The 26,951-nt window shown below is 46.2% G+C and overlaps 1 protein-coding gene across 1 annotated transcript in view; it reads left to right on the top strand.

The window, feature by feature from the left end:
• The window catches only part of LOC144823882 (mucin-5AC-like), a 663,881-nt gene that overhangs the window by 310,012 nt on the left and 326,918 nt on the right, over positions 1–26,951 (top strand). The window contains exon 25 of the mRNA XM_078682770.1: positions 13,562–13,706. Within this exon, the coding sequence (XP_078538896.1) occupies positions 13,562–13,706 (145 nt within the window). The remainder of the gene's footprint in view (positions 1–13,561; positions 13,707–26,951) is intronic.

The raw sequence follows: 26,951 nt of genomic DNA, 5'->3' as shown, positions 1-26,951 counted from the left end.
ATTAGAACCAACAATGGATGATACAATGTCTCCCAAAGCAATGCCACACAGACGACTCGCCATTATTTAAAGTACTGTGTTTAGCAGACCTAGGTGGGTTGATGTAGCTGGCCACTCTCCATCACAATCAATCTGAGCTTGTGACTTTGTCCCGGTCTGGCACGATAAGATATCCACAGTTGGCGCTTTGTGTTTTTTGGCACTATTTTCACAAAAATCATTAAAAGTGCATATCTCCTGTTATTCTGCACTGATTTTTTTGTTTTGGTCTTGTTTTATTTAAGACAAAAACTCTATTTTTCTAACTTTGTATGGGATCCTTTTTGTGTGGTGCTTTTTACTTTCTTACTGTTTGAAGTGTTGCACAAATACTTAACACATTGTCCCTAAGTTAAGCCCGACGGCTCTGTGCCAAGCTTGCAGAGTATGGAGCACAGGTTAATTTGGGGTTTGCTGTCCCTGACAAGGATTGTGGTTGCTGCTTAACCAGGGCTCACATTCTAGTCAACTAGTAACCCAACTTCTTACATAAATACATTGATGACTGCAAAATAAAGACTCTCCTCCCTAAATAAAGTGTCATGCATCTCTGACTGTATCAGGTAAATGTCCATAACTCAGCAGTGTAAGTCCGGACTGTGTACTGCCCCTCAGATCTGTACTAGAGTAGTGCTCATGACTCACAGCTGTCCTAGACCAGTATCCAACCCACAGAATTGGTAGAACATTGCTCGTATTTCCTATCCCTGCTGTGAAATCTATTGATTTATTTACGCAAGTATGTATGTCTGCATATTTATATAGCGCAGACATTACCCAATGGTGATAGAGCATCTTACAGTATAAATATTTTGTTACAAGGTTGAAAATTACCAAATGCTAGCAAAAATAGTTACAAATGTCGAGAATAACAAAATGGTAGGTTATTATAGAACAACATAAGGGGTATGTACAGCAGTGCATATGTGCTTGATGAGACGGAAGTAGTGTAGATGTCTGTGCCAACATTAATTCCAGTGCCTTAGCTAAAATATATTTGAAGGACAAGGGCATCAGTTGTTCATACACACAGTCAAGCTAGAGCAGCATATATATTTCACAACTCTGCAAGTAGAGTTGATACCTCTCATGACTCCCATGCTACAGCAGTGTCCGTATCTTTAACTTTGCTCTTCAGGATAATGGTTCGGTAATGCTTCATTGTTTACCATCAAACCTTTATGTGACTGTGTTTACCGGTCCCATTCTTCTGGCCCCTGACAGTCTCAGCAGCCTGCCTATACAGTACTCTGTGGTAGGCAAAACAGCCTCGCGGAGACCAAGGGGCTATATTTCGTCAGAACTGCAGCCATGCACAGGCATTAATGCCACACTACTGCGCTATTTCATTTTTGTTAGAACTGGGGGTCTCTAGTTGGCAGGGGTAGGTACCACTGTCCAAATAGGGACCCTTGCTTCTAGTCGGGAAACATCCTTTACAACTAAACTTTACCACGCAGTGCTATTACAACGCAGGTTTTACAACGAAAACAATTACAACGCATTGCGCTGAGGGGCACTCTAGGATAGGGAATAGATTTAATTTACTATCCAACACCTTCCCTAGTGTCCACGGGGACTGGAGTTGGAATAGTAAATTAAACTATTCACTATCCAGCACCCCAAAGCGCTATGCGTTGTAAAGGTTTGCGTTGTAACAGCATGCGTGGTAAAAGCATGCGTTGTAACGTCATACATCCTTCTAGTCAGGGCAAGGAGGAAACCCTCTGAGATAACCCCTGCTTACCCTCTAGGTAGCTTGGCACGAGCAGTCTAGGCTAACCAGAGGCAATGTGTAAAGTATTTGTACCAACACTCACAGTAACACAGTGAAAACACCACAAACTGACTCCACAACAGTTTAGAAAAATAAAGGTATTTAATCTAAACTACACAAGACCAAAACGACATAAATCCAACATACACAGTTCAAGAATATGGTTTCAAAAGAGTTCCTAAGGTTGCGATAAAGTTCTTCAGGTTGCGATAAAATAAACCACAGATGCGTGAAAAGTTCACAGTTGCGTCACGTTTACTCACGGTACCTTTTAGTGAAGTACTGGGATTTTCATTCTCAGGGAATACTTACTAATATAACAAAGAACTTGGCACAGAAGCTGTAATATGAAAAGACATCTTTATTAAACTTAACATAGTGAGGCCACGTCACACAGAAGCCGTAGCAACTGAATGAGGTAGTCTGAGGAAAACAGAGGACAGAGGCCTTTTATATGTTTTAGGGTTACATGACTCAGCACAAAAGTAAGGGGCAGTCCTGGCTTTTGCAAGCATGCAAAAAAAAAAAACAACATTCCTTCTTACACAAGCTGAACAAACCCATAATAAAAACGGGCACATCCCCATCGTAAACAGGCCATAAAGAAAGGAGCAGAGACAGGTGTGAGTAAGATAAGACATAGTTGTGTGCAATAAAGGTTTATGATGTCCTGTGCCTTGAAGCTTAATCTTGATCGGCTACTGGGAAAAGAACTGGCCTAACAGGTTTGGCTTCAGGCAGGAGGGTCCCTTCGCTCGGGTCATTCAGAAGTCAGCTAAAGTCATCAGCCTATGTGAGGGCAACTACAAAATGGCTGCCATGCACAAAATGGAACCCAAGGATTCAGAACGAAATCTTCAAATACACAGTGAATCCATCGGTGTAACATGATGAAAACACTCATACTTGCTGAGCTCACTGTTTACGGTTCGCTGTTACCAAAATCGTAACAGAACCACGACCTTTATGACCCAGGTTCAGAATTTACGGAACCTCAGCCCCTCCTTTTGCCCTTACATAGGCAATAACCTAAACTCACATCAATCTGGATCCAGGTCTATATTCGTCAGATCATCAAGATATTGCTGGAGCATAATCCTATTACTTAGCAACTCTCTCGGGACAGGTCTCCTTACACACGTAATAGCACAAAGGCCATATATGGCAGGACCAAATAGGGAATACCTCTATCTGTAGTATGTGGTATAAGACCACACACCCAACAATTAGTGATGTTCACTACTAACTGGTGTTGATGCAGAAACTGTACAAAAGGAATTATCAGTAAACTGGTCTCCTAACTAGTCCATGTTCAGGTAAAATATGGAAAGAATGCAAAGAAGTAGTAGTAGGAAGAGACATAGGTTGGGAGGTGAGTACAGATGTCAATTGAGTAGAAAAGGAAAAAAAAAATCCCACCCATAAAAGACAACGTCATGTTTAAAAAAACACTGGAAAACACGTTATTAAGAACATATAGACAACAGGAGAAAGTAGTGACCACTATTACAAACGAAATTATAATTTTTCACAACCCTAAGCAAATTAGCAACTCCTAAAATTATATAGTAACATTTTAGGGCTTCCTATGCATTTCAGTAATTTATTGTATGTTTCAAGTGAAACAGTGGTGACCCTCATTAATGCTCAGAGGTGAAAAGGGGATACTCTTCCACAGAGAATGGACTTTATTCTGCTTTTACTAAGCAGAATAGTACTTTAAAACAATGCCAGCAAAACAATCAGCCTCCTAACACCCATTCTGTGCACTCGCATGGAAACCATTTGTATAACCAACTATGCCCAGAGTCCTTTCAAAAAGCCTCTCTGGCAGGCTTCTATTGTTCATCAAATCTTCTTTTGTTGTTGCATGGGCCTCTTCATTTAGGCCTTTGATGATCCATTGGAGTGCCCTCCTGGCAAACACTCATAGCTCATTCAAAAAGTCTCAATGTCTCAAGGCAGTGCACCGTATCTCTCCTCTGCGGCAGACACTACAGATATTGTGCTCTTCATTGGTCATGGGCACAAATCATCTCGTGCAGACCCGGGACCATTCTCAGACTCCAAAACTCATCATTCAGTGTCAGAGGACGCTCAGGCTGCTCTTTCATGGGCACCAGAATGGAGTACCTTCTGCCAATCTTGGATCCTCCGGTGCACTGCACTTCCGTTGAAGCAAAGGAAAAAGGGGGGTGCGTGGCCAAAACTGAGGCCAAGGGGCTCAAGGGACTGCCCACTGTCAGAGGTTAACCAGCACATGACAGGCGCTCGGTGCGTTGCCAAAACTCAGGCCAAGGGGTTCAAGGGACTGCACACTGTCAGAGGTTAACCAGCACATGACAGGCGCCCTTTTGCACTGAAATTCTAGTTCTGCGGCAAAACCAGCTCCTCCTTCTTTTCTGATGTTGAACGCCTTCTGATGAAGCAAGTGCGATGCTTTAAACAGTTCATTGTACAACAAGGGGACTGCAAACAGGTGGCCTGTGATCTTCAAAGGAGTGGCCGCACGCCATGGGACAATTCTGCGTTGAAATACACTGTCATTCCCAAAAGGCAATACGAGAACAAAGGCAGTAGGCAAAACAGTGCCTCTAGGCTCTTCAATTGGGTTTCCGTGTGAGAGCATATCCTTCACCATCTAAGGGTAGATAGCGACATGGGAATTCTATCTGAATGGATGTCCTCACACATAGTGGCATCGTCTAATGGGGTAAACACATTTTATCTCAATGATTACATACAGGTGTTCCTAAATTCCTTATCTAGAACATCTCAAAAGGAAAAAAATCGCGTAATACATATTATCAGGGAAATGTAGATACCTTCTTTTAATAATTGTGCATCAGGTCGACTATGCAATACAAAAGCTAATGATCAAGATGTGGAAACAAAAGACAAGAACTAGAGAGTCCTGATATTTCCATTATTTAAAATACATCTGGTCCATCAAAATTTAAAGCAGCAGAAAAAGGAACTAAAAACCAAATTAGAATAGGCATTGAATTTGTCATATCCAAAACACAAAAAAACGTAAGGTGTCTCCTATTGAGGTGGAAAGCTTATCTTACTATAGTATTGAGTCAGTTAATCAGTCCATCACTACCCTAACAGTCAGACTGGAAAAACATCAGAATAGGCCTAAAGAAAATTCTTAGAAACCAGTCTAGTTATGCAAAAGGGGATTATACATAAGATTTAGGTCCATGGTACATTACTACAATCTGAAAGTGTGAACCTGAACAATACAATAATAAAACTGACTGGTGAAAGGAATACGGAAAAGAGAAATGGGACTAGGACACAGCTAAAATCCCCAATAACTAGGCATGATGTGCTTGGGTGATAGTCAGGCATGTGACACAATACCAAGAGTATGGGTGATACACAAAAAAAATCACAATAATATACAAATTTAACTCTACCGCTGGCCGCTACACCATATACGGTAATCTCATCTAATGTTCCAGTTCCTTCTTCAGGGAAAAATGAAACCTGGTTTCCTTTATGGTCCAAAGCCATATACTACTTAGGAAGCAGAATAAAACTGACTAATGTAATATAGAAATTAGGTCACCATGTACAAGAGTCACAAACCTATAATTTATCCTTACGTCCAATCAGGATACATAATTTTAGGGCTGCCTGTTCCTTACAGGAAAGGGGGCAGTAATGTGACTGTAGGCGAAACCTTGTTTCCTGTATATCTTTTTATTTTCCTTCAAATACCATTAAAGCCAAATTTGACATACACTGATGAAGTGTTGTCTGTCTTTCTGTGAAATTTAGTGTGAAAGCAAATCTACCCAATGTTTGCAGGATACATATCGTCATGCATGTCCTTTGACAATACAGGTAAACTTGTAATAGTATCATAAGCAGCAACATAAAACATAAAACATGCAAAAACGCACAAAACGGACGTCAAGCCATCAGAAATACTCGCTGTAAAATGATAGCATATATAAATGAGCGGTGACGCATAATACCGTGTAAGGATTTTAAAATCCTTACCCTCCTTTTTGACAGTAGATAACCAATTAGTGTCAAATACAACTTTCAGACACACAGAACCAGCAAGAACAATTCATGATAGAACAAAGTACACAAACATGAAAAATGCATGGACATTTCTTTTCAAAGGAGTTGCGCAAAAAAACCCATCTCATTTCAACCAACCAAACTCATGTGTCTTGTTAGGCTTAAAATCCCCCAGAGCAATCCATGAATGATCTGTGAGCAGAAGCGAAAAGAAAAAAATACACAGCACACAAAAGAGAGACATTTCTCATAATAAACAGACATCAATTATAACTTTTAAGCAGAAGACAAAACATGATACACATTAACAAACACAAAAATAAATTTCCATTACTTAACTGTTACCATCTTGTCAGTCACCTTGCAACATGAAGCCCTTTTAACTTTCCAAAAGTAAAACTCATTCACAAACACTCTGCGTGTCCCCTGTGCCAGCACCCCCTTGAGGCCCTGCTTTTTACTTTTACTAGACTGCTCAAGAATGCACTTCTCGGAGACAAAGCCCTAATTTAATAGGCTGCAGATGTCGACGTGAAAGCCTCACACAATCCTCTAATGTGCAAGCTTGAATTTCTGGTAGTCAGAGAAGCTTTACCAAGCAGTTATTTCTCCATCTGTTTTCACTTACTTCTAAACCCCCATCTCACTGACCTTAAGGTCAAACTCTGCCTGGCGCACTCCGCGCGCTCCTTAGCCCCCCTTCTTACTCCCTCACTCGAGCTGACAAAGGCAAAAACCTTCCAACTCTTTCTAACCTGCAATAATCAATCCTATTGAAAAAAACACATGTTATATAAATAGCTTCTTTTAGGGGCTAAAATTCATTTATTCTTAGATTATTAAACCATTTACTGTGAATAATGCGCAGAACATAATAACATAGCATACCAGCATTAGAACAAATGTTTGCTACCACCCTATACAATGGTACTCATTTTAGCAACCTTACATGGATGAACATCTAAATGGGCCCCGCTAAAGTTAGAACCTTCAACCCTGATATTAAACACAAACCTCTGCACCGGGCACAGTGGCTCACTGAGCTATGAAGAACAACCTTAATAACAACTCGCAAGTTTGTATTATACACAAATGTATGCATTTACCGAAGCCAGAGACACTTTCAAGCTATGGTAAATGACAAGAATGCTGTGCTAACAATCCATTTAACTCAATTTCGACTTTTATCTTTGGGGCACTTAAAAATAAAAAAAATCCTACAATTATATTACTTATTAATCATCCTCGGAATCTGCTTTACAGATTGCAAAGATTAGACATTAAGCATATCACATCTAATTCCTTTGAAAAATTAGTTTTTACGCCTGCGCCAAGTGAAAACCAACATGCAAACTACCTAATTATACAGTAACACATAACTTAAATCAAATTTTAATACTAGGAGGTCATAGTATGAGTATTAAGCTTTATAAATATCAAAAAACGATTTTAAAAAGCACTTATTTTTTTTCAAATAATTTTCCCATAATTAATAATTTTTCGTTCAATGAAACCAATTATCTGTTTTTATGATAATTCCACATATAAAGGTAAGCTGCATCCCTTGCCTATCATTTTTAGATGCATTCATTTATGCTCCTAAGCACAAAAGCCTAACTTAAAACATGACATTTTTTCGCGCCATTTTTTAAAAGGACAATCAGTATTTAGCAACAGAACCAAAAAATATACTTTAAAAAAATGCTTAAAGAGAGGAAAACCGCAATTGAAATGTCTTGCAGTGATACAAAAAGATGAACCTTATTTTTGTAACCCTCTAAAACACTATTCTGAAATGAAAAAGTCCAACTGTACTAAATAAACATTCCGATGCCATTCATGGCCTTCGAAAAACAACATCTGCTGCCTTAACGGCAGGAAAGGCCCTGCACAGTGCTGAAACCTGAGCACGCTTTCAGTCTTACTGAAAACAGACATTTCAAGTTTTAAAATGCGCGTGCAATAAGATGCATTTAAATCTAGCAAAAATTCACTTTAGCTGAAGTGTTTGCCTTTTACATGTACTACAATGCATGTAAGTAAAAAATGCTATAAATTTGTTTTGCTACAAAACACACAATTATTTTTGAGGCCCTTCATATTCCTAGTGAATGTGAATTTTAACTTTATCTATTTTAAGCATTAAACAGTTTTCACATATGTGTTTTTGCTTAGTCTGTAAATTAAATAGCAACATATAGCCATTTTAGCATGTGACATAGTAAATTGCTGGAGTGTTATTTAATTTCTACTTAATATTAATTAATCTGACATTTTACTTAACAGACTGAAAACATCAAGAAACCCACAAACACACATTGAGCTCATTGCAGACATAAAGAGAAAAGATTCAAACACTCAGGACACACAATACAGCGCTGTAGCTATTGTTTCATAAATTGCGCCATCGCAATTCACATACTGAAGTTACACTAATGAGAAAAATCACATAGACATTGAAACACACATTGAACCCACCAATTAACACTCAGGACGAAAACAAAGGACAGCCCACAGACTGTACCCAAACCAAACCATTTGTAAATACTGGCTGTAAGTCATATTTACAAGAAACACGTCTCAATAGGGTTCCAAAAGACTGCAAAAAACACAGCCCAACAGACTGCTGTATGTGCACAAAGCCACAATTCACTTAATTCACTAGCTTTGGCTGGCAGAACACCAAAAATCGTTCTGCATATCTCCATTCATAAAACTGCGCAGAACAAAGGATCCTTGTTTTGTATTATGTCATATTTTAATTCCCTGGGGATACAAAATCACCGAGGAAGAAATATGTTTTTAAATCTAAACCTATTTAGATATTCCCTTTAGGGGAAGCCGGCTAATCCAAACGTATACAAAGTTGGCCAACACAAAGCTCCAAATTTGCTAAGATCAGGCATCTTATAGCTCACTAATCTAGCTTCAAACTTCAAGGGGCTATCTCTATCGATACACTCGTAAATATACAAGACCCTCGGTTTTTGACAATTCCAATCTTCAAATAAAAACTAAGGACAAAACAAACTAAGAACCAACCTAAGGATCAAGGAACAAAGGACTGGGAGCGACCCACTTATACTTAACTCTTACTTTTACTAATCAAAAGGTTATCCAAATTCTAACTGTCAAGTTCTACATGACCTAACGGTCTTTTTAGAATACTCACACCAAAAAGGTTCTCAGTCAGGAGTGACATCATGTGAGGATCAAAATCAGGAAGATCAGAAATATACTGGGCTGCAGAATCAAAGAATCTCCAGAATCCCTGTGCACAGAGTACCTTCTTACTAGAATCCTGTTCTGTCCTCCTCAGTAGATTTCAGTCTCCTGACAAGATCACTCCCACAGAAAGCCACTTCTCTGATGAGCCCCGCGTTGGCTGCGCCATTTGAAGTACTGGGATTTTCATTCTCAGGGAATACTTACTAATATAACAAAGAACTTGGCACAGAAGCTGTAATATGAAAAGACATCTTTATTAAACTTAACATAGTGAGGCCACGTCACACAGAAGCCGTAGCAACGGAATGAGGTAGTCTGAGGAATACAGAGGACAGAGGCCTTTTATATGTTTTAGGGTTACATGACTCAGCACAAAAGTAAGGGGCAGTCCTGGCTTTTGCAAGCATGCAAAAAAAAAAAACAACATTCCTTCTTACACAAGCTGAACAAACCCATAATAAAAACGGGCACATCCCCATCGTAAACAGGCCATAAAGAAAGGAGCAGAGACAGGTGTGAGTAAGATAAGACATAGTTGTGTGCAATAAAGGTTTATGATGTCCTGTGCCTTGAAGCTTAATCTTGATCGGCTACTGGGAAAAGAACTGGCCTAACAGGTTTGGCTTCAGGCAGGAGGGTCCCTTCGCTCGGGTCATTCAGAAGTCAGCTAAAGTCATCAGCCTATGTGAGGGCAACTACAAAATGGCTGCCATGCACAAAATGGAACCCAAGGATTCAGAACGAAATCTTCAAATACACAGTGAATCCATCGGTGTAACATGATGAAAACACTCATACTTGCTGAGCTCACTGTTTACGGTTCGCTGTTACCAAAATCGTAACAGAACCACGACCTTTATGACCCAGGTTCAGAATTCACGGAACCTCATTAGTTGCGACAAAGTTCCAAAAGCAGAAGCTGGTGCGGTGGAAAACAAGTGATGCGTTGCTCCTGAGACCCTGGGGAGGCGTTTGCGACAGCCCCGCTGCAGCAGCGGGCGTGTTGCGACGAATCCCGTCTGTATGGGGAGGAAGGCCACATGTATGGATTCCGGTGCGTAGGTTCCGTAGGAAGTTTGTTCTCGCCAAGGTACGATGCGACGATCTTTGGAGGTGCGACGATCTACGGGGCGACGATGCGCGGACCAGCGGTGATCTTCTCACTCGCAGCTCCTCGACGCGATGGTTTCTGCGACGACACTCGCAGCGACATGATGCGGTCCGCAAGCAAGCGGTGCGGTGATCTCACCCAGCGACGACACGCTCTGCGACGACACTCGCAGCGATGTTAGACTTTCCTGCACCGGTCTGGTACGTCCCGCAAACGAAGGATGCAACGGCTCTGGCAGCGGCAACAGGCGCTGCGACAATCTCGGCCTTCGTAGCGGCGGGAATTTCCTCGCACTGTCGGGGATGCGCTCCGCAGCGAGCGATGCGATACTTTTCATTTGCAAAAGTCTCTCAAGCTTAGTTTCAAGCTCCCCAGCACAAGTACAACTTACAGAGGCCCCACAGCTGGATCAAGCACTCTAGGAAGGACAGAACTCTCTCAGCAGAGTTCAGGGAAGCTGGGGGTGAAGTCCTTTTGTTCCTGGGACTTCAGAACAGGGAGCCAGCTCTTCTCTGGCCCTTGGAGATTCCTTCAAGACAGGGGACACAGCACAACAGCAAAGTCCTTCCCCTCTCCTTGGAAGCAAAGCAACAGGTCAGTCCAGCAGAGCAACAGCAGGACAGGCTTCCTTCTTCAGATTCAGCTTTCTCCTTGGCAGAGGTTCCTTCTTGATTCCAGGATGATCTAATTTTCTGTTGTCAGGGGTCCTGTACTTATAACCCTAAAAGTCTGTGTTCTCTTTGTGCAAGTGGGCCCTGAGCCCGGTCTGAACCAGTTCTGGGTGTTGCTTGAGCACTTTGTTTGCCTGGCTTCTTCTTTCCTTTCAGAGTGAGGGGCAGGGTCGTCAGCCTCCCAGAAGGAGGTGGAGCCGGCATTGTGGAAGGCAGGCACAGCCCTATTCAGGCCCAGGTGCTAACTCCTCCCACCACTCTAGTTGCAAATGCAGTCATTCAGCCTAGGGCTGACTCAGCCAGCCCCTGTCACTCTCAACCCAGACAGTCAATACACAAAAAGGCCAAGGCACACAGGAAGGTCAGACAAGAGAACAGCAACTTTCTCAAACACAGAATTTAAAAACAACCTTCCCTAAAAGATGTGTTATTAAATTCTGAGTTCAGGGATACTAGACTCTTATGTCCTATTTTGTTCCTATGAGAATAAATGCTGGTAGCCACTATAGCCAGCATCCCCCATGTTAATCTATGGAGCAAGATAGCCTTACAGTAGTGAAAAACGAAAATGGCTGCCATTCACTACCAGCGCTTGTTACCTGCACCAGTACATGCTCTACCTTTCACATACACTGCACCCTGCCCAGGGGGGTACCTTGAGCCTTCCATAGGGGTGACCAATGTGCACAAAAAGGGACGGGTTAGGCCTGATCAGTGGGGACACTGACCAGCAGGACATGGCAGTTCACAGACTGCACACAGGCACTGCGGTGGCAGGCCTGAGACACCACTTTAGGGCTACTCATGTGGGTGGCACAATCAGTGTTGTAGGCCCACTAGTAACAATTGTTATCACCAGCCCTGGCACACCCAGTGCACTTTACTAGGGACTTTATGGTGATACAAATATGCTAATCAGGTACATCCAATCACAATATTAATTTACCTAGGGAGCACTTACACTCTGGCACTGATCTGCAGTGGCAGAGTGTCCAAAGCATCTAAACCAGCAAAAACGAAATCCAGCACAGCATCAAAAATACAGGAGGTAGAGTTAAAAAGATAGGGGGAAACCACAACAAAGATGCCAGGTCTAACAGTTTTCATTTGAAAATATGTTGGTGGTGGGTCCTAGAACTCCAAAGAAGTGCGTGAGCAAGACTCTTTTCATCCACACCAGCCCCACTCCTTTCCTCTGCCCTCCTGCGATGTCGTTCTCCATCTTCTTCTAATGGAGAGGAATAGGATGAACATTGCACACAGAACCCTCCATGTCTGAGATGTATTCAGAAGAGTAAGTGAGCTTAGTGACAGGGCTGTGTATAGCAGTTTGAACTTGCAGGGTCAGAGCGAGAAGCAAGATTCCTAGACCCTGGAAATCATCAGCAGCCCTCTTTAGTGTAGCAGTCCTCTGACTGAGAAGCTTCAAGAGTGTTTGGGCCTCTTGTGAATCTGAGCTGAGGAGTATATGTGAGGCGAATGAACCTACTATGAAATGAACCCTACTGCTGTGACTTTCTGCAGCCCTACTTCAAAAGGATGTCTGTCTCTTCTTTCGCTATCCCTTTTCTCTGTTTGTATTTTTACCTCAGGGACTGCACAAGTCAGGATAGCCATGCTCTCTTCCAATGCCCTTGCTATATCTGCTCTTGAATGTACAATTGAGAGGGGGCCTTTACTGCTGCTGTCTGTAACTTATTTATGAAGTGTGCTGGTAAAGGTGCGGAGGCAAAGACTGCGCAGCTGCTAACTGAGCTGCACCTGTCATTGGAAGGAGAAGCAAACACAAGCAGCTGTTCCCCAGGGGGCATTCTTCTATTTTGCAACAGTAATTGATGTTACTGGAGTGCGAGGGCAATCGTGGTATGATCACACTGTGCTAGCATATCAGTTCCATTCACCTATGCGATTTCAAAAGCATACACAATATGTACATGAAACTGTGGCCTTGGTGTATGTTCCTGTTATTGGTACATCTGGCATTGCTTAGTTGCAACGCATGAATGGAGAGGTCTTGACAACCCAACATTTGATTACATGCCGCATTTCTTATTTGGCAGACTATCTCACCCAGCTTCAACAAGCATAGGCAAGATGGCCCAATACATGACTCCAGGGTCGGAGTGAGAACAAAAAATTGACGGGGCACCATAATAGAAGTGGTCCCCATTAGCGAATCAGATGGCTAAAGAAGTGGCCACATTTGTAAATCGGGAACGTTTTGAAATTGTGAATAAACGCTGTCAATATGTGTGCTAATTTAAGGGAAATCAACATTAAAATCGGCTCACCAGAACAAAAAATGTTTGTGTTAATTTAAGGGAAATCAACATTAAAATCGGCTCACCAGAACAAAAAACATGCCCACAAGCAGTGACAAACCAGCCCTTCTGGCACTGCATTGCCCTGTCGGCCAGTCTTGCACAACAGTGGATGATATTCCTTTGTGCATAGCTGCATGCAACACATCACTCCTCTGGTTTATCATGAATACCTGAGGAATGAAGATAATATCAAAACGTATTCTCAACTTGTACTTTATACTCAGATTTCCTCCAAACCTAACAACCAGCTCTTCAGTTAGTGTAGCCTCAGGTGCATCAGTAATGCTTTAACAAAATATGTATGTTTGAGTTTCGATTTAACAAGAAGTCTAAGGGGAATGACTTTTTCCCTCCTTCTGTTTTACTTTAGGCTGTTATCCCAGATGCCCGCCAGAGCAGCCATTCTTCAATGAAGTCGACATGAAGTGTATGTCTAAGTGCGGCTGCTTTGATGATGAAGACAACTTCCATGATCTCGGAGAAAAGTTCTGGCCGCGGGAGCATTGTCAAACCTGGTAATATTCAGTTAAAACGTTTTTTTCAGGATGCGATCTTGTATTGTTAGGAGGTTTGTAATATTTGTCTGCTTCTGTTTGCCTCCTTCATGCTGGTTAAAGGGTGGAGACGGCGTGATAAAGTGGGCATACCATTTTTACACGTTTTAGGCATGTCGAAATTAATCCCTCGTCTAGGAGTTTTGTAAAAGGCTTGCTTTTGATTTACGTTTACGAGTGCTCATCTTCCTCCCTTTGCCCTCCGTCTTGTGTTAACGGAAGCCCAATATCAGTGGTGCAGCCACTGGTGTATGCCTGCATCATGGCTCTATAGAATTCTGTCAGTTTAAGTTTTCCTTCAGTCAAATGTATCCGGTTTGCAAGACCCCTGTCCCTTTCTAAAAACCACAGAGTTTAAACCTTGGAAGTACTGCAACCATCGAATTTCAGTAACAAACACCTGCAACGTCGTCTCTAGTGCCTCGGCTCCAGGCGCAACTCTACTCATGAATATGCTGTGCAAAGAGGAATAAAGAGCCCGTCCGTGACAACAGAACCAAACTTGCCGTTGCAGAACATCAGAGGAACTTCGGATGAAGTCTAAGAAAGCTAGGTTCCTGTTAGTGTCAAAGGCACAGATGCTATTTCATTCCTGCGACTGATCTCGCAACTGTTCGTCTTCAAAGTCCAGATTAGTCCTAGAAATTCCTGCAGTTCCACTGTTGCTCCAAGCCATGGAGTCGTTCCCCCTTATCAGAATCAATTTTACAATTGATTTCAATGCTCCCAGATTTCAATGGGCCATTGACGACTCCTCTACATTCCCTTAAATCTAAGCTAGTCTTGGGCAATATCTTTGGTACCCCTCTGGATCCTTCGGAAGTGCCATCAGGCCATAATGATCCAAGGTGACTTCCATTCCGGTTACTGCTGATGGATCCATCCCTAATGCGGACTGCCCCAGTCGACCTCACTTCATCTCCAGCACTACAACTGACACCGCAACCCTGGATCTCAACGCCAGCTTCAAAATCACCAACCCCAGAATGAGAGCAAAGAGTATTATTGGCCTCTGAAACTCAGTTACCACCAGCCCCAAGGTCGCAGATGACATGCCTGCACTCTTATCAACCTCATGCCAGCGAAGATAGTGATGATCCTCCTTAGGACAATGAAAACCTATTTCTGGATCTGCTAGAAGCCAGTGAGCTAAACACCTCTCCAGATATTGATCATTCCTCCTCTAACGTGACTTAGGCAACAAAGGGTCCCTCCTCTTTCACAACAGTGATTAGGAGCGCTGTAGAAGTTTTGGATCTCAGTCTGCCCACAACAGAGGTGAACAAATATTTTAATTGAGGGGCTCAGCCCAGGACAAATGAGCCAAAAACCTCTGCTTCCCTTCAATAAGGCCCTCACTGATTTGAGTGAAGCCAGGATCTTGCCCCCTGAGTTAATAGGCAAGTGGAAAGGATGCATAAACCTGAGCCAAGGGATCCGGCTTTTCTCCTTCAACAACCCACTCTGGCGAGCTTGGTGGTACAGGCATCCACAAGTCACCTTATCCTAAATGCATTTTCTACAATTCCTCCTGACAGAGTCTAAATTCATGGAAACATTAGCTAGCGTATTTTTTCCTCCACCAGCCTTGCCCTCAAGTTATTCAATACTACTTGCTTCCTGGGGAGGTACTCGAATGCGCATATTGGTAACTCTTCAACATCTTATCACCCGCAGGGACCTCACCAACGGAACATGAGGAGTAATTGCCATCAACCACAGTAACACTCTCAGAGTCTCAACCAGCCCAACAACACCCTCAGCACTGCCAAACACCTGCACTTCCAGATCCACACCGATCCCAACACCACCCTCAGAGGAACCCTATCCACATTTCAGCGACTCCATTGCCGACTTCGTCAGCACACACGCCCTCGCCTCCACAGACTACATCCTCCTCAGGGACCAGAACTGAACACCCACCCACTCTGCCAGCCACAAGCTTGACCCCATCTTCTCTGCAAGCTCCCACGTCTCCTTCAGCCACACCACCGAACTCCACTGAACCGACCATCGCTGCCTCCACTTCACCTTCGGGAAACCTACCAGGCACCACCGCACCAAACAGATCCCTTGCCGCTGCTGGAGCAAAGTCACCGAAGACCAGCTAACCACCACCCTCGCCCGGAGCCCACCCGCCATGCCCACCGACCCCGCACCCCATCTCCGCAAAGCCATCAACATCTCCTTCGAGTCAGCGAACTTCCCGGAGCGCTGGAAGCACGCGAGATCAACAACTTACTCAAAAAACCCAAGGCCGAACCTAAAGACCTCAAGAACTTCCGACCCATCTCACTGCTCCCGTTTCTGGCAAAGGTCATCAAGAAGACCGTCAACAGACATCTGACCCGCTACCTCGAAGAGAACTGCATCCTGGACCCGTCCCAGTCCACGTTCCGCAGCAACCACAGCACCATAACTGCCCTCATCGCCGTCACCGATGACATCAGGGCCCTGCTGGACAATGGGGAAACTGCCGCCTTCAACCTCCTGGACATGTCAGCCGCCTTTAACACTGTCTGCCACTGCACCCTTCGCACACGTCTCCACGACGCTTGGATCCAAGACAGGGCTCTGGAATGGACCATCTCCTTTCTCTCCAGCAGAACCCAGCGCGTCCACCTCCCCCCTTTCCATTCTGAAGCCACCAAGATCATCTGCGGCGTACCCCAGGGCTCATCCCTCAGCCCAACACTGTTTAACATCTACAAGGCAACGCTCGCCCACGTCTCCTGAATGCCCGACCTCAACATCATCTCCTACGCTGACGACACCCAGCTGATCCTCTCCCTCATCAAGGATCCCCTCACCACCAAAACCAACATCCACGAAGAAATGAAAGCTGTCGCCGAATGAAGTACAGCCGTCTGAAGCTGAACTCAGACAAGACCGAACTACTCATCCTTGGCTCCACCACCTCCGCCTGGGAAGACTCCTGGTGGCCAACCGCATTGGGAACAACACCAACACCCACCGACCACGCACTCAACCTGGGGTTCATCCTCGACTCTACTCTCTCCATAACAAAGCAGGTCAACGCCGTCTCGTCGTCCTGCTTCAACACCCTCTGCATGCTCCACAAGATCTACAGGTGGATCCCCACCAAAACAAGAACGGTCACCCAGGCCCTCGTCAGTAGCAGGTTAGACTACGGAAACGCCCTCTACGCAGGAGCCTCTGCCAAACTCCTGAAACGACTACAACGCATACAGAACACCTCAGCATGCTTGGTCCTCCATATCCCTCACCGCAGCCACATCACACCCCACCTGAGAGACCTTCACTGGCTTCCCGTCAACAAGAGGATCACCTTCAGGCTCCTCACCCACACACACAAGGCACTCCATAACACCGGACCTGCATACCTCATTTGACGACTCACCTCTACACCCCCTCTACACCCCCAACCTCCAGCTCCGCTCCGCCGACCTTGCCCTCGTCACCCTCTCCCGCATCCAAAGAGCGACCTCCGGTGGCAGATTGCTCTCCCAACTGGCCGCCAAGACCTGGAACACCCTCCCCATCCTTCTACGGCAGAGCCAGGACCTGCTAACCTTCAGGAGACTACTCAAGACCTGGCTATTCGGGAAGTAACAGCATCCCCCCACCCCCCAGCACCTTGAGAACCTCACGGGAGAGTAGTGCGCTGTACAAAAGCTCTGATTGATTGATTGATATTAACGGATGGCCAGTCTGCAGCAAAGAATTAGCTCAGGCATGGATATGATCAACTGTCTCAGTAGGGCAGTTGAAACAAGTGTGTTGCTTCGGTGTCATGCCTGAGCTTGCTCCACAGACTACTCTTCCAACATCCAACAATCCTTGATGGATATGGCCTTTGATAACTCTGGCTGTTTAGAGCGAAGGCAGACTCGGCCTTGGAAAGATTTAAGGAGAGCAAAGCCACTGCTTGCTTTCTAAACCCAGTCCCACCTGTTCGTCAGGTCCCACAGCAAACTCTCCCCTTTCAAGGCTTCAGCAGGGGATAACAACAGAGACAACATTAGTACTTCAGTCAGCAGTAACAAGCACCCCAGTCCTTTTGAGATACAGGCCGGGGATCAAGCCAACAGCATCCAGGCCCACAGGCACAACATGCTACACAAAGCTGCTTTTAGTCACCATTGTAAACTATTATGGGGCAAACCTGTAACCCTGGGTACCTGGGCTAGGAAGGTTAGAAAAGATACAATGGTACCCTGTGGGAGAGGTTTCTGGTCTAAATCCCCTAGGCAAAGAATTGCAATTCAGAATCAATCAGTTCAAATTGAACAGGTAACTTAATTCAATATCACATAACAGGTGCTCCAGTGCAAGTGGAAGGTGACATCAGTGAAGAAGATGTTCAATAGTACAGTACAGAAAAATATACATTAAACGTGTACAAGGATCTCTAGGGCCTGAAAAAATGAATTAATCCCAACAAGACTCCAAATGATAGTAAATAATGATCATTATGATCAATCCTATCAGTTCACTAGTTTGTTTGTCAATGTTTTGATCTGTTATCAACAAATTGTCAGTTTCATCATCAGGACAACAAGAAAATGTTAGCAACTTGCAAGGAAGAAGAAAGCCAGACTAATTAGTATACACCTAGTCTCAATGGGGAAAAAACAATTTATCATCGACTGGGGGAAACCTACTAGTACGGGGAAATACTCCCACAATAAAGCAAATAAATCAAAACAATATTGCACAATCTGCAAAGGGTACTAAACCTAGTGTCAATGTGTATACATCATGTGAATATGTGAATGGTCACACCTCTATGTGGTTTTGCTAAACGCGGTTAAAAAGTATACACCACAACCTGGTGGGAAATAGGAAAAGATGAGATGAGGAATTTTATATCACATCACCCAGGGTGCACAACCAGTGGGTCAAGTACCTCAAGTCATCAAAATCAACCCTCAACAATGCAGGAGATGCAGTAGAATTCTGTATAGAAAAACCAGCAGGCAATGTGATGCATTAGAAATCAGTTACTAGATGCTCTCTAGGCCTAGTCCTGCCTGTTCAGCAGTTCCCCAAGCAAACTTATCCCTTTCTAGGCTTCGGCAGGAGATAGCAACAAGCTCAATGTCAGTACTTCAGTCAGAAGCAACAGGCCCCCTTTTGAGATATAGGCCAGGAATAAAGCTGATAGCATCTAGGCCCCCAGACACAACATACTACCCAAACCCAAACTCCCCTCCAGCCACAAAGCTGCTTTAAGCCACCCTCGACAGCACATGTTTGCCCAGAGGGAGGGAGCATTACATCCGACCAATGGGTGCTCAAATTTTTAAACACAGTGTTAGATCTGGGGGTTTCAAGGTGGCATAGGTAAGTACCTTTGTTCAAATAGGGACCCTTATTTCTAGTCAGGGTAACGGGGTACACACTGTTAATAACCCCTGCTCACCCCCTTGGTAGCTTGGCAAGAGCAGACAGGCTTATCCCCAAGGCAATGTGTAAAGTATTTGCACCAACTCCCACAATGACACTGTGAAACACCACAAATGGACACCACACAGGTAGTTATAAAAATATCAATCTCTTTATATATAGGTTAGATCAGATCAGAAACATTAGCCAAAAATGCACATACATATGTATAGTTTCTCTGTCCTTGAAAATGGTTCCATGTTCTGTTTCTAGCCCAAAACAAACTGGTAGATTTCTGTTGTCATACATTCACCCCAGTACAGAGATCTGGGCCTAAATCCATCGTTTTTTTGCACTCCACACCACCCCAGTTCAGACATGGCCATATGCAAATCAGCCTTGACCCTGTGCCTCATGGGAACAGTCCAGCCCGAACTGCCAAGCCATGTCTTCCCTGGACCGGAATCAAGCATCCTAGGACCGGTTTCTGGTTATCAGCCATCATCAACCAGGATAGCATGACTCCAGTGGTGTGGAGAGCACGGGACTCACGTCTGAGCATACCGGTCGCACTCGGGGTGACAAATGCAAAAACAACAGTTGCCGGACAGAATGTAGAACAATGTCATACATTCACCCCAGTACAGAGATCTGGCCCTGAATCCATTGTTTCTTTGCACTCCACACCAACATATGACAATGTTCTGCATTCTGTACATCAATAGTACTTTTTGCATTTGTCACCCCGAGTTGGACAGGTATGCTCAGACGTGAGTCCTGTGCTCTCCATGCCACTGGAATCAAGCTATCCTGGCTGAAGAGGGGTGAAACCCCGAAACCAGTCCTAGGATGCTTGTTTCCAGTCCAGGGAGGACCTGGCCTGGCAGCTCGGGCTGGACTATTTCCATGGGGCGCAGGGTCAAGACTGATTTGCATATGGCTGGGTCCAAACTGGAATGGCATGGTGAGCAAAAAAACGATGGATTAAGGCCCAGATCTCTGTATGGGGTGAATGTATGACAATATTATGCATTCTGTCCATCAATAGTTCTTTTTGCATTTGTCACCCCGAGTGGCACTGGTATGCTCAGATGTGAGTCCCGTGCTCTCCATGCCACTGGAATCAAGCTATCCTGGCTGAAGAGGGGTGAAACCCCGAAACCGGTCGTAGGATGCTTGTTTCCAGTCCAGGGAGGACCTGGCCTGGCAGCTCATGCTGGACTGTTCCCATTGGGTGCAGGGTCAAGACTGATTTGCATATGGCTGGGTCCAAACTGGAATGGCATGGTGAGCAAAAGAACTATGGATTTAGGCCCAGATCTCTGTACGGGGGTGAATGTATGACAATGTTCTGCATTCTGTCCATCAATAGTTCTTTTTGCATTTGTCACCCCGAGTGGGACGGGTATGCTCAGACGTGAGTCCCGTGCTCTCCATGCCACTGGAATCAAGCTATCCTGGCTGAAGAGGGGTGAAACCCCGAAACCGGTCGTAGGATGCTTGTTTCCAGTCCAGGGAGGACCTGGCCTGGCATCTCGGGCTGGACTGTTCCCATTGGGTGCAGGGTCAAGACTGATTTGCATATGGCTGGGTCCAAACTGGAATGGCATGGTGAGCAAAAGAACTATGGATTTAGGCCCAGATCTCTGTACGGGGGTGAATGTATGACAATGTTCTGCATTCTGTCCATCAATAGTTCTTTTTGCGTTTGTCACCCCGAGTGGGACTGGTATGCTCAGACGTGAGTCCCGTGCTCTCCATGCCACTGGAATCAAGCTAACCTGGCTGAAGAGGGGTGAAACCCCGAAACCGGTCGTAGGATGCTTGTTTCCAGTCCAGGGAGGACCTGGCCTGGCAGCTCAGGCTGGACTGTTCCCATTGGGTGCAGGGTCAAGACTGATTTGCATATGGCTGGGTCCAAACTGGAATGGCATGGTGAGCAAAAGAACTATGGATTTAGGCCCAGATCTCTGTACGGGGGTGAATGTATGACAATGTTCTGCATTCTGTCCATCAATAGTTCTTTTTGCATTTGTCACCCCGAGTGGGACGGGTATGCTCAGACGTGAGTCCCGTGCTCTCCATGCCACTGAAATCAAGCTATCCTGGCTGAAGAGGGGTGAAACCCTGAAACCGGTCCTAAGATGCTTGTTTCCAGTGCAGGGAGCACCTGGCCTGGCAGCTCGGGCTGGACTGTTCCCATTGGGCGCAGGGTCAAGACTGATTTGCATATGGCTGGGTCCAAACTGGAATGTCATGGTGAGCAAAATAACGATGGATTTAGGCCCAGATCTCTGTACTGGGGTAAATGTATGACAATGTTCCGCTTTATGTCCATCAATAGTTATTTTTGCCCTTGTATTCACACAGTTCACCTTTGTAACACAGTGCACCTTTGTAACTTTGGGCTCACACAGTTCCCTTCAGTGATGCTCTTCGCTATCAGCCCAATTCTCTTCAGAAATTGTGTAACTGGTGTTTTGCAGCCAAACAGTAATTTCGCATTCTCAGCGTGAAGTGTGCGCCGCTGGTTGACTCAGGGGGAAACATATGCGGAAGTCACCAACTCCCCTCGTGTCATAAGGGTGCGAGTGTGCACTAATGCTGCCGGTTCTAGATTTAAATCACCATGTGGTGCAAATGCACGAGTTACCTTCGTTGCGGCAGAGGGAAGAAGGCTCTTCAGATGCAGCTTTCTTCGTGCGCAGCTCTCCGGGCTTCCGAAGCCGTCCTGTCTACATTAGAGGAGCAGGGAAGCCTCGTTGTTAGGAGATGCCCTATGCCTCCTCCAGTCCCTGTGCAGCTCTCCTCAGTCAAGCCCCTCAGTTGTTAGGGGACGTTCCCTTTCCTCGTTCCCAGCGCAAAACCGCAAGACCAATCCTCCGGGTCACTGGGAGGCACGCACCGCGGGAACCAATCCCAGCGCAGCCTTGGCGGTGACGCTGCAGAGCTGGAACAAATACTAGCACGGTGCCGCCAGGCCTAGCCTCTGAGTCACTGGGAGGCTCGCCCCATGGCAACCAATCTCTGCCCAGCCTTCGTGATGACACTACATACCCCTCGGCCAGCGGCGGTGATGCCGGCAAGGGACTTCCGTGGCGCTTCTCATCGGTGAACCCGGCCTCAGGCGTACAGCTCGAGGTGCAGCGGTGATTCTCAGGTAAAGGGGGCAATAATCTTCAGCAATCGGGGGCTGGTGGGAAAGAGACACCAGTCCTCGCTACTTCGTTCTGCTCACGGGTCGGCGGTGGTGATGAACGCGGCGCTCTCTGTACTGGTGGAGAGCAGCCAAGTGCGTTCACAGGCTGGGCAGCAGGTATACTGTTCTGTGGGCACGTAATTAGCCCCAGGATCCAGCAGGAAACAGCAGAACACGATGCAAGACAGATTACAGCAGTCCTTGGAATACTTTTATATCCCTGAGTTGCAAACAGGAGGCCAGCTCTCCTCTGGTCCTTTGAGACTCTCAGGACACAGCACACAGCATGCAGCAAAGTCCTTGGTTATCAAGCAGGGGGGGACACAGCACACAGCAAAGTCCTTCAGCCTCACCCTCAGCAGAATCAGCAAACTGCAGGCCAGCCCCAGAACACACAACAAGGGCAGTTTCTTCTGATGCTCTCCTTGGTCAGAGGTACCTCTTGATTGTAGAAGTCTACTTTACAGGGGTTTCAGGTCTTACTTTTATACCCCAAAATTAATTGTTCTCCATTTGTGAGTGGTCCAAGATCCAGTCCAAACCAGTTCTGGGTGCCCTTTGCCAGGGCATGTCTTCTTTCTTTGTGAGGGGAGGCAAGGGCCATCAGACACACCACAGGAGATGGAGCCTGCATTGTGGAAGGCAGGCACAGTCCTATTCAAGCCCAGGTGCAACTCCTCCCACCACTCTTACGTGTGGATAGGTCTATTCAGCCAAGTACTGACTCACCCAGCCTCCTTCAGCCACCCCCAGCCCCTGCCACTCACAAACCAGACAGTCAATGCACAAGCAGGCAGAGGCACACAGAAAGGTTGAACAGGAAAACAGCAACTTTCTAAAAGTGCTATTTTCGAACACGGAATTTAAAAAAGGTCTTCCCTAAAAGATGCGTTATCAAATTCTGAGTTCAAGGATACCAAACTCCATATGTCTATCTTGCCGCTATGGGAAGATATGCAGGTAAATATGATTTACAGCATTCTCCATGTTAGCATATGGGCAAGATAACCTTTCAATAGTGAAAAAGGAATTTGGCAGTATTTCACTATCAGGACATGTTACCCACACTTGTACATGTCCTACCTTTCACATACACTGCACCCTGCCCAGGGGGGTACCTTGGGCCTACCATATGTCAAGTCAAGTCAATAAATTTATATAGCGCTCTACATACCCAGAGGGTCTCAAGGCGCTTGAGGAAGGGTGGGGACTTACTTGTCGAATAACCACGTTTTAAGTTGCTTTCTGAATGCTAGGTGGTTCTGAGTAAGGCGGAGGTGAGTGGGAAGTGAGTTCCAGGTTTTAGCTGCCAGGTAGGAGAAGGATCTACCTCCCATGGTGGTTTTGTTGATGCGGGGTACAGTGGCAAGGGCTTTGTTGGAGGATCGTAGCTGGCGGGAGGGGGTGTAGAAGGACAGTCGTGTGTTGAGGCATTCGGGTCCGATTTCGTAGAGTGCTTTGTGTGCGTGGGTTAGGAGGCGGAAAGGAATCCTCTTATTGACGGGGAGCCAGTGGAGGTTTTTCAGGTGACCAGAGATGTGTTCTTTGCGCGGGATGTCTAATATGAGTCTGGCTGAAGCGTTCTGGATGCGTTGGAGTTTTTTCTGGAGTTTTGCTGTGGTACCGGCGTAGAGGGTGTTTCCGTAGTCCAGGCGGCTCGTGACGAGTGCGTGGGTGACCGTTTTTCTAGTTTCGGTGGGGATCCAGCGAAATGTTTTTTTGAGCATGCGAAGAATGTTGAAGCAAGATGAGGAGACGGCGTTGACTTGTCTGTTCATCGAGAGTGAGGAATCCAGGATGACGCCCAGGTTCCGTGCGTGTTCCGTCGGGATGGGTGCTTTTCCAAGGGCCTCTGGCCACCAAGAGTCATCCCAGGCGGAGGGGGAGGTGCCTAGGATGAGGACTTCTGTTTTGTCTGAATTCAGTTTCAGACGGCTGTGCTTCATCCAATCCGCTACTTCTTTCATTCCTTCATGTAGGTTGGTTTTGGCGGTGTTGGGGTCTTTGGTGAGTGAGAGGATCAGTTGAGTGTCATCAGCGTAGGAGATGATGTTGAGGTTGTGTTGGCGTGCGATGGCCGCGAGGGGGCTCATGTATACGTTGAAGAGGGTGGGGCTGAGTGAAGATCCTTGTGGCACTCCGCAGATGACTTCAAAGGCCTCTGACTTGAATGGTGGGAGGCGGACTCTCTGGGTTCTTCCGGCAAGGAACGAGGTGATCCATTCCAGTGCTTTTCCTTGGATTCCAATGTTCCTGAGGCGTTGTAATAGGGTGCTATGACAGACTGTGTCGAAGGCTGCGGAGAGGTCGAGGAGGATGAGGGCGACTGTGTCTCCATTGTCTAGTAGAGTTCGAATATCGTCTGTTGCTGCGATGAGGGCGGTTTCGGTGCTGTGTTTGGCTCGGAAGCCGGACTGTGAGGAGTCGAGGGATTTGTTGGTTTCGAGGAAGGCGGCGAGCTGGTTGTTGACCGCTTTCTCGATGACTTTGGCCGGGAATGGAAGGAGTGAGATAGGGCGGTAGTTTTTGAGTTCGGTGGGGTCAGCTGTGGGTTTCTTCAGGAGGGCGCTGAGTTCGGCATGTTTCCAGCTTTCCGGGAAGGTTGCGGAGTTGAAGGAGCAGTTGATGACGTCTCGGATGTGCGGTGCTATAATGGAGTCTGCTTTGTTAAAGATGTGGTGAGGGCATGGGTCTGTGGGGGAACCTGAGTGGATAGAGTTCATCAGACGGATGGTGTCCTCAGTGGAGATTGGGTTCCAGTCATTGAGGATGTTCAAGGGGGGTGGGGGTCCTGCAGAGGGTTGGGTGGGTTGGTCTTCGGGTCTGTTGTCGAAGCTTTTGTGGATGTCTGCAATTTTTTTGTGGAAGAATGAGGCTAGGGAGTCGCAGAGGGCTTGAGAGGGGGTGATGTCGTTGGAGTTGGCAGAGGGGTTGGTAAATTCCTTGACGATGTTGAATAATTCCTTACTGTTGTGGGCGTTGCTATCTAGTCGGTTCTTGAAAGCGGCTTTCTTGGCAGTCGGGATCAGTTGGTGGTGTATGCGGGTGGCGTTTTTGAAGGCGTCCTTGGTGCTGGTGTTTGGGTCTTTTTTCCAGGCCTTCTCAAGGGAGCGACAGAGTTTCTTGGATTTCTTAAGATCCTCGTTGAACCAGGAGGCCTTCTTGCTGCCTGGTTTGATTTGTCGTTTTTTCAGTGGTGCTAGGATGTCGGCGCTGTTTGATAGCCATTGGGTGAGGTTGGTGGCTGCTTGGTCGGGGTTTGAGGAGTGGGCGGGGGGGTATTGAAGAAGCGATGAGGAGATCTGGTCGACGGTGATATTGTTCCAGTTTCTTCGCAGAGTGGGTTGGGGGTGGTTGTTGGATGTGGACCCGTTGTAGGTGAAATGGACGCAGCTGTGGTCGGTCCAGAGGAGAGCTGTGGTGTGGCTGAAGGAGACATGTTTGCTGGAGGTGAAGATAGGGTCGAGGGTGTGACCTGCGATGTGGGTGGGGGTAGTGACAAGTTGTTTGAGTCCGAGGTTGGCGAGGTTGTCCAAGAGGGTGGTGGTGTTGCGGTCGTTGTTCTTTTCAAGGTGAAAGTTGAGGTCTCCCAAGAGGATGTAATCCTCAGAGGGGAGGGTGTCCAATGTGTAAGAAAAGGGAAGGGTCAGGCCTGGTCAATGGGTACACTGACCAGGACAACATGGCAGTTCAGACTGTGCACAGACACTGCAGTGGCAGGCCTGAGACACCATTTTAAAATCAATCATTTTTATTGAGCAGCATAACGTCACATAACACAGCTCAGCTGCCTACATCCAGCGGCCGGCAGAGCAAGATCCAGAAATATTAAACACAGCCTTTGGGTCTACACCCCGGGGGGCAACCTGGCGAGGGCGCATGCAATGCCAGGAGGAACAGCCAGCACTTTTAGCGTTTTACTGCATTTAAGAATAAGAACAAGAGCAGCAAATCAAAATAGAAACCCCTCCCGCCACCCCCCACACCCCCACCACCCAACCCCCCTCCCACCACCCTCCTCCGCTTCAGTCTCGTCTACCCCCCCTGCACACGCTAAATCACACCCGCCCCCCAGCACATCCCAGATCCCTCAAATCTATTGGACCGCACCCGGAGGCACCACCAGGATAAGCTGCAGGATCTGCAGATACTTTGGACACGTTACCACACGCACATCACGAGACAGGAGATGAATGAATGGTTCCCACAGCTCTGCATAATCTGCTCCCCTGCCATCCATGCACAAAGAGAGTCTTTCCATCACCAATAAATGCCACAGCCACTGAATCCAGTCCCTTGGGTCAGGAGAATCAGTGGATCGCCATTGCGTAAGGATAACTAAGCGCGCCGCTAACAAGGCCAGATCGATCTGCTTACCCCTCATAGAGCGCAAGGGAAACGCTTTTACATGCGGGAGCCCTAGCAGCACATGTTCAGGAGCCCTGGGAAATGTGATGTGAAATGCGTCATCTATATCATTGAGGACCACCTTCCAGTAAAGCTCTAGTTTCAGGCAGTGCCAGAGCAGGTGCGTCAAGGTGCCCGGGGCACCACAGCCCCGCCAACACAGGCCTGAGCATTTCGGGTCCCAGGCCTCAATACGCGCTGGGGTATGTTACCAGTATTTCACCGCCTTG

The sequence above is a fragment of the Lissotriton helveticus genome, chromosome 3_1 (genome assembly GCF_964261635.1).
Source record: "Lissotriton helveticus chromosome 3_1, aLisHel1.1, whole genome shotgun sequence".
NCBI classification, from domain to species: Eukaryota; Metazoa; Chordata; class Amphibia; order Caudata; family Salamandridae; genus Lissotriton; species Lissotriton helveticus.
This window is presented reverse-complemented; position numbering and strand designations above follow the sequence as displayed.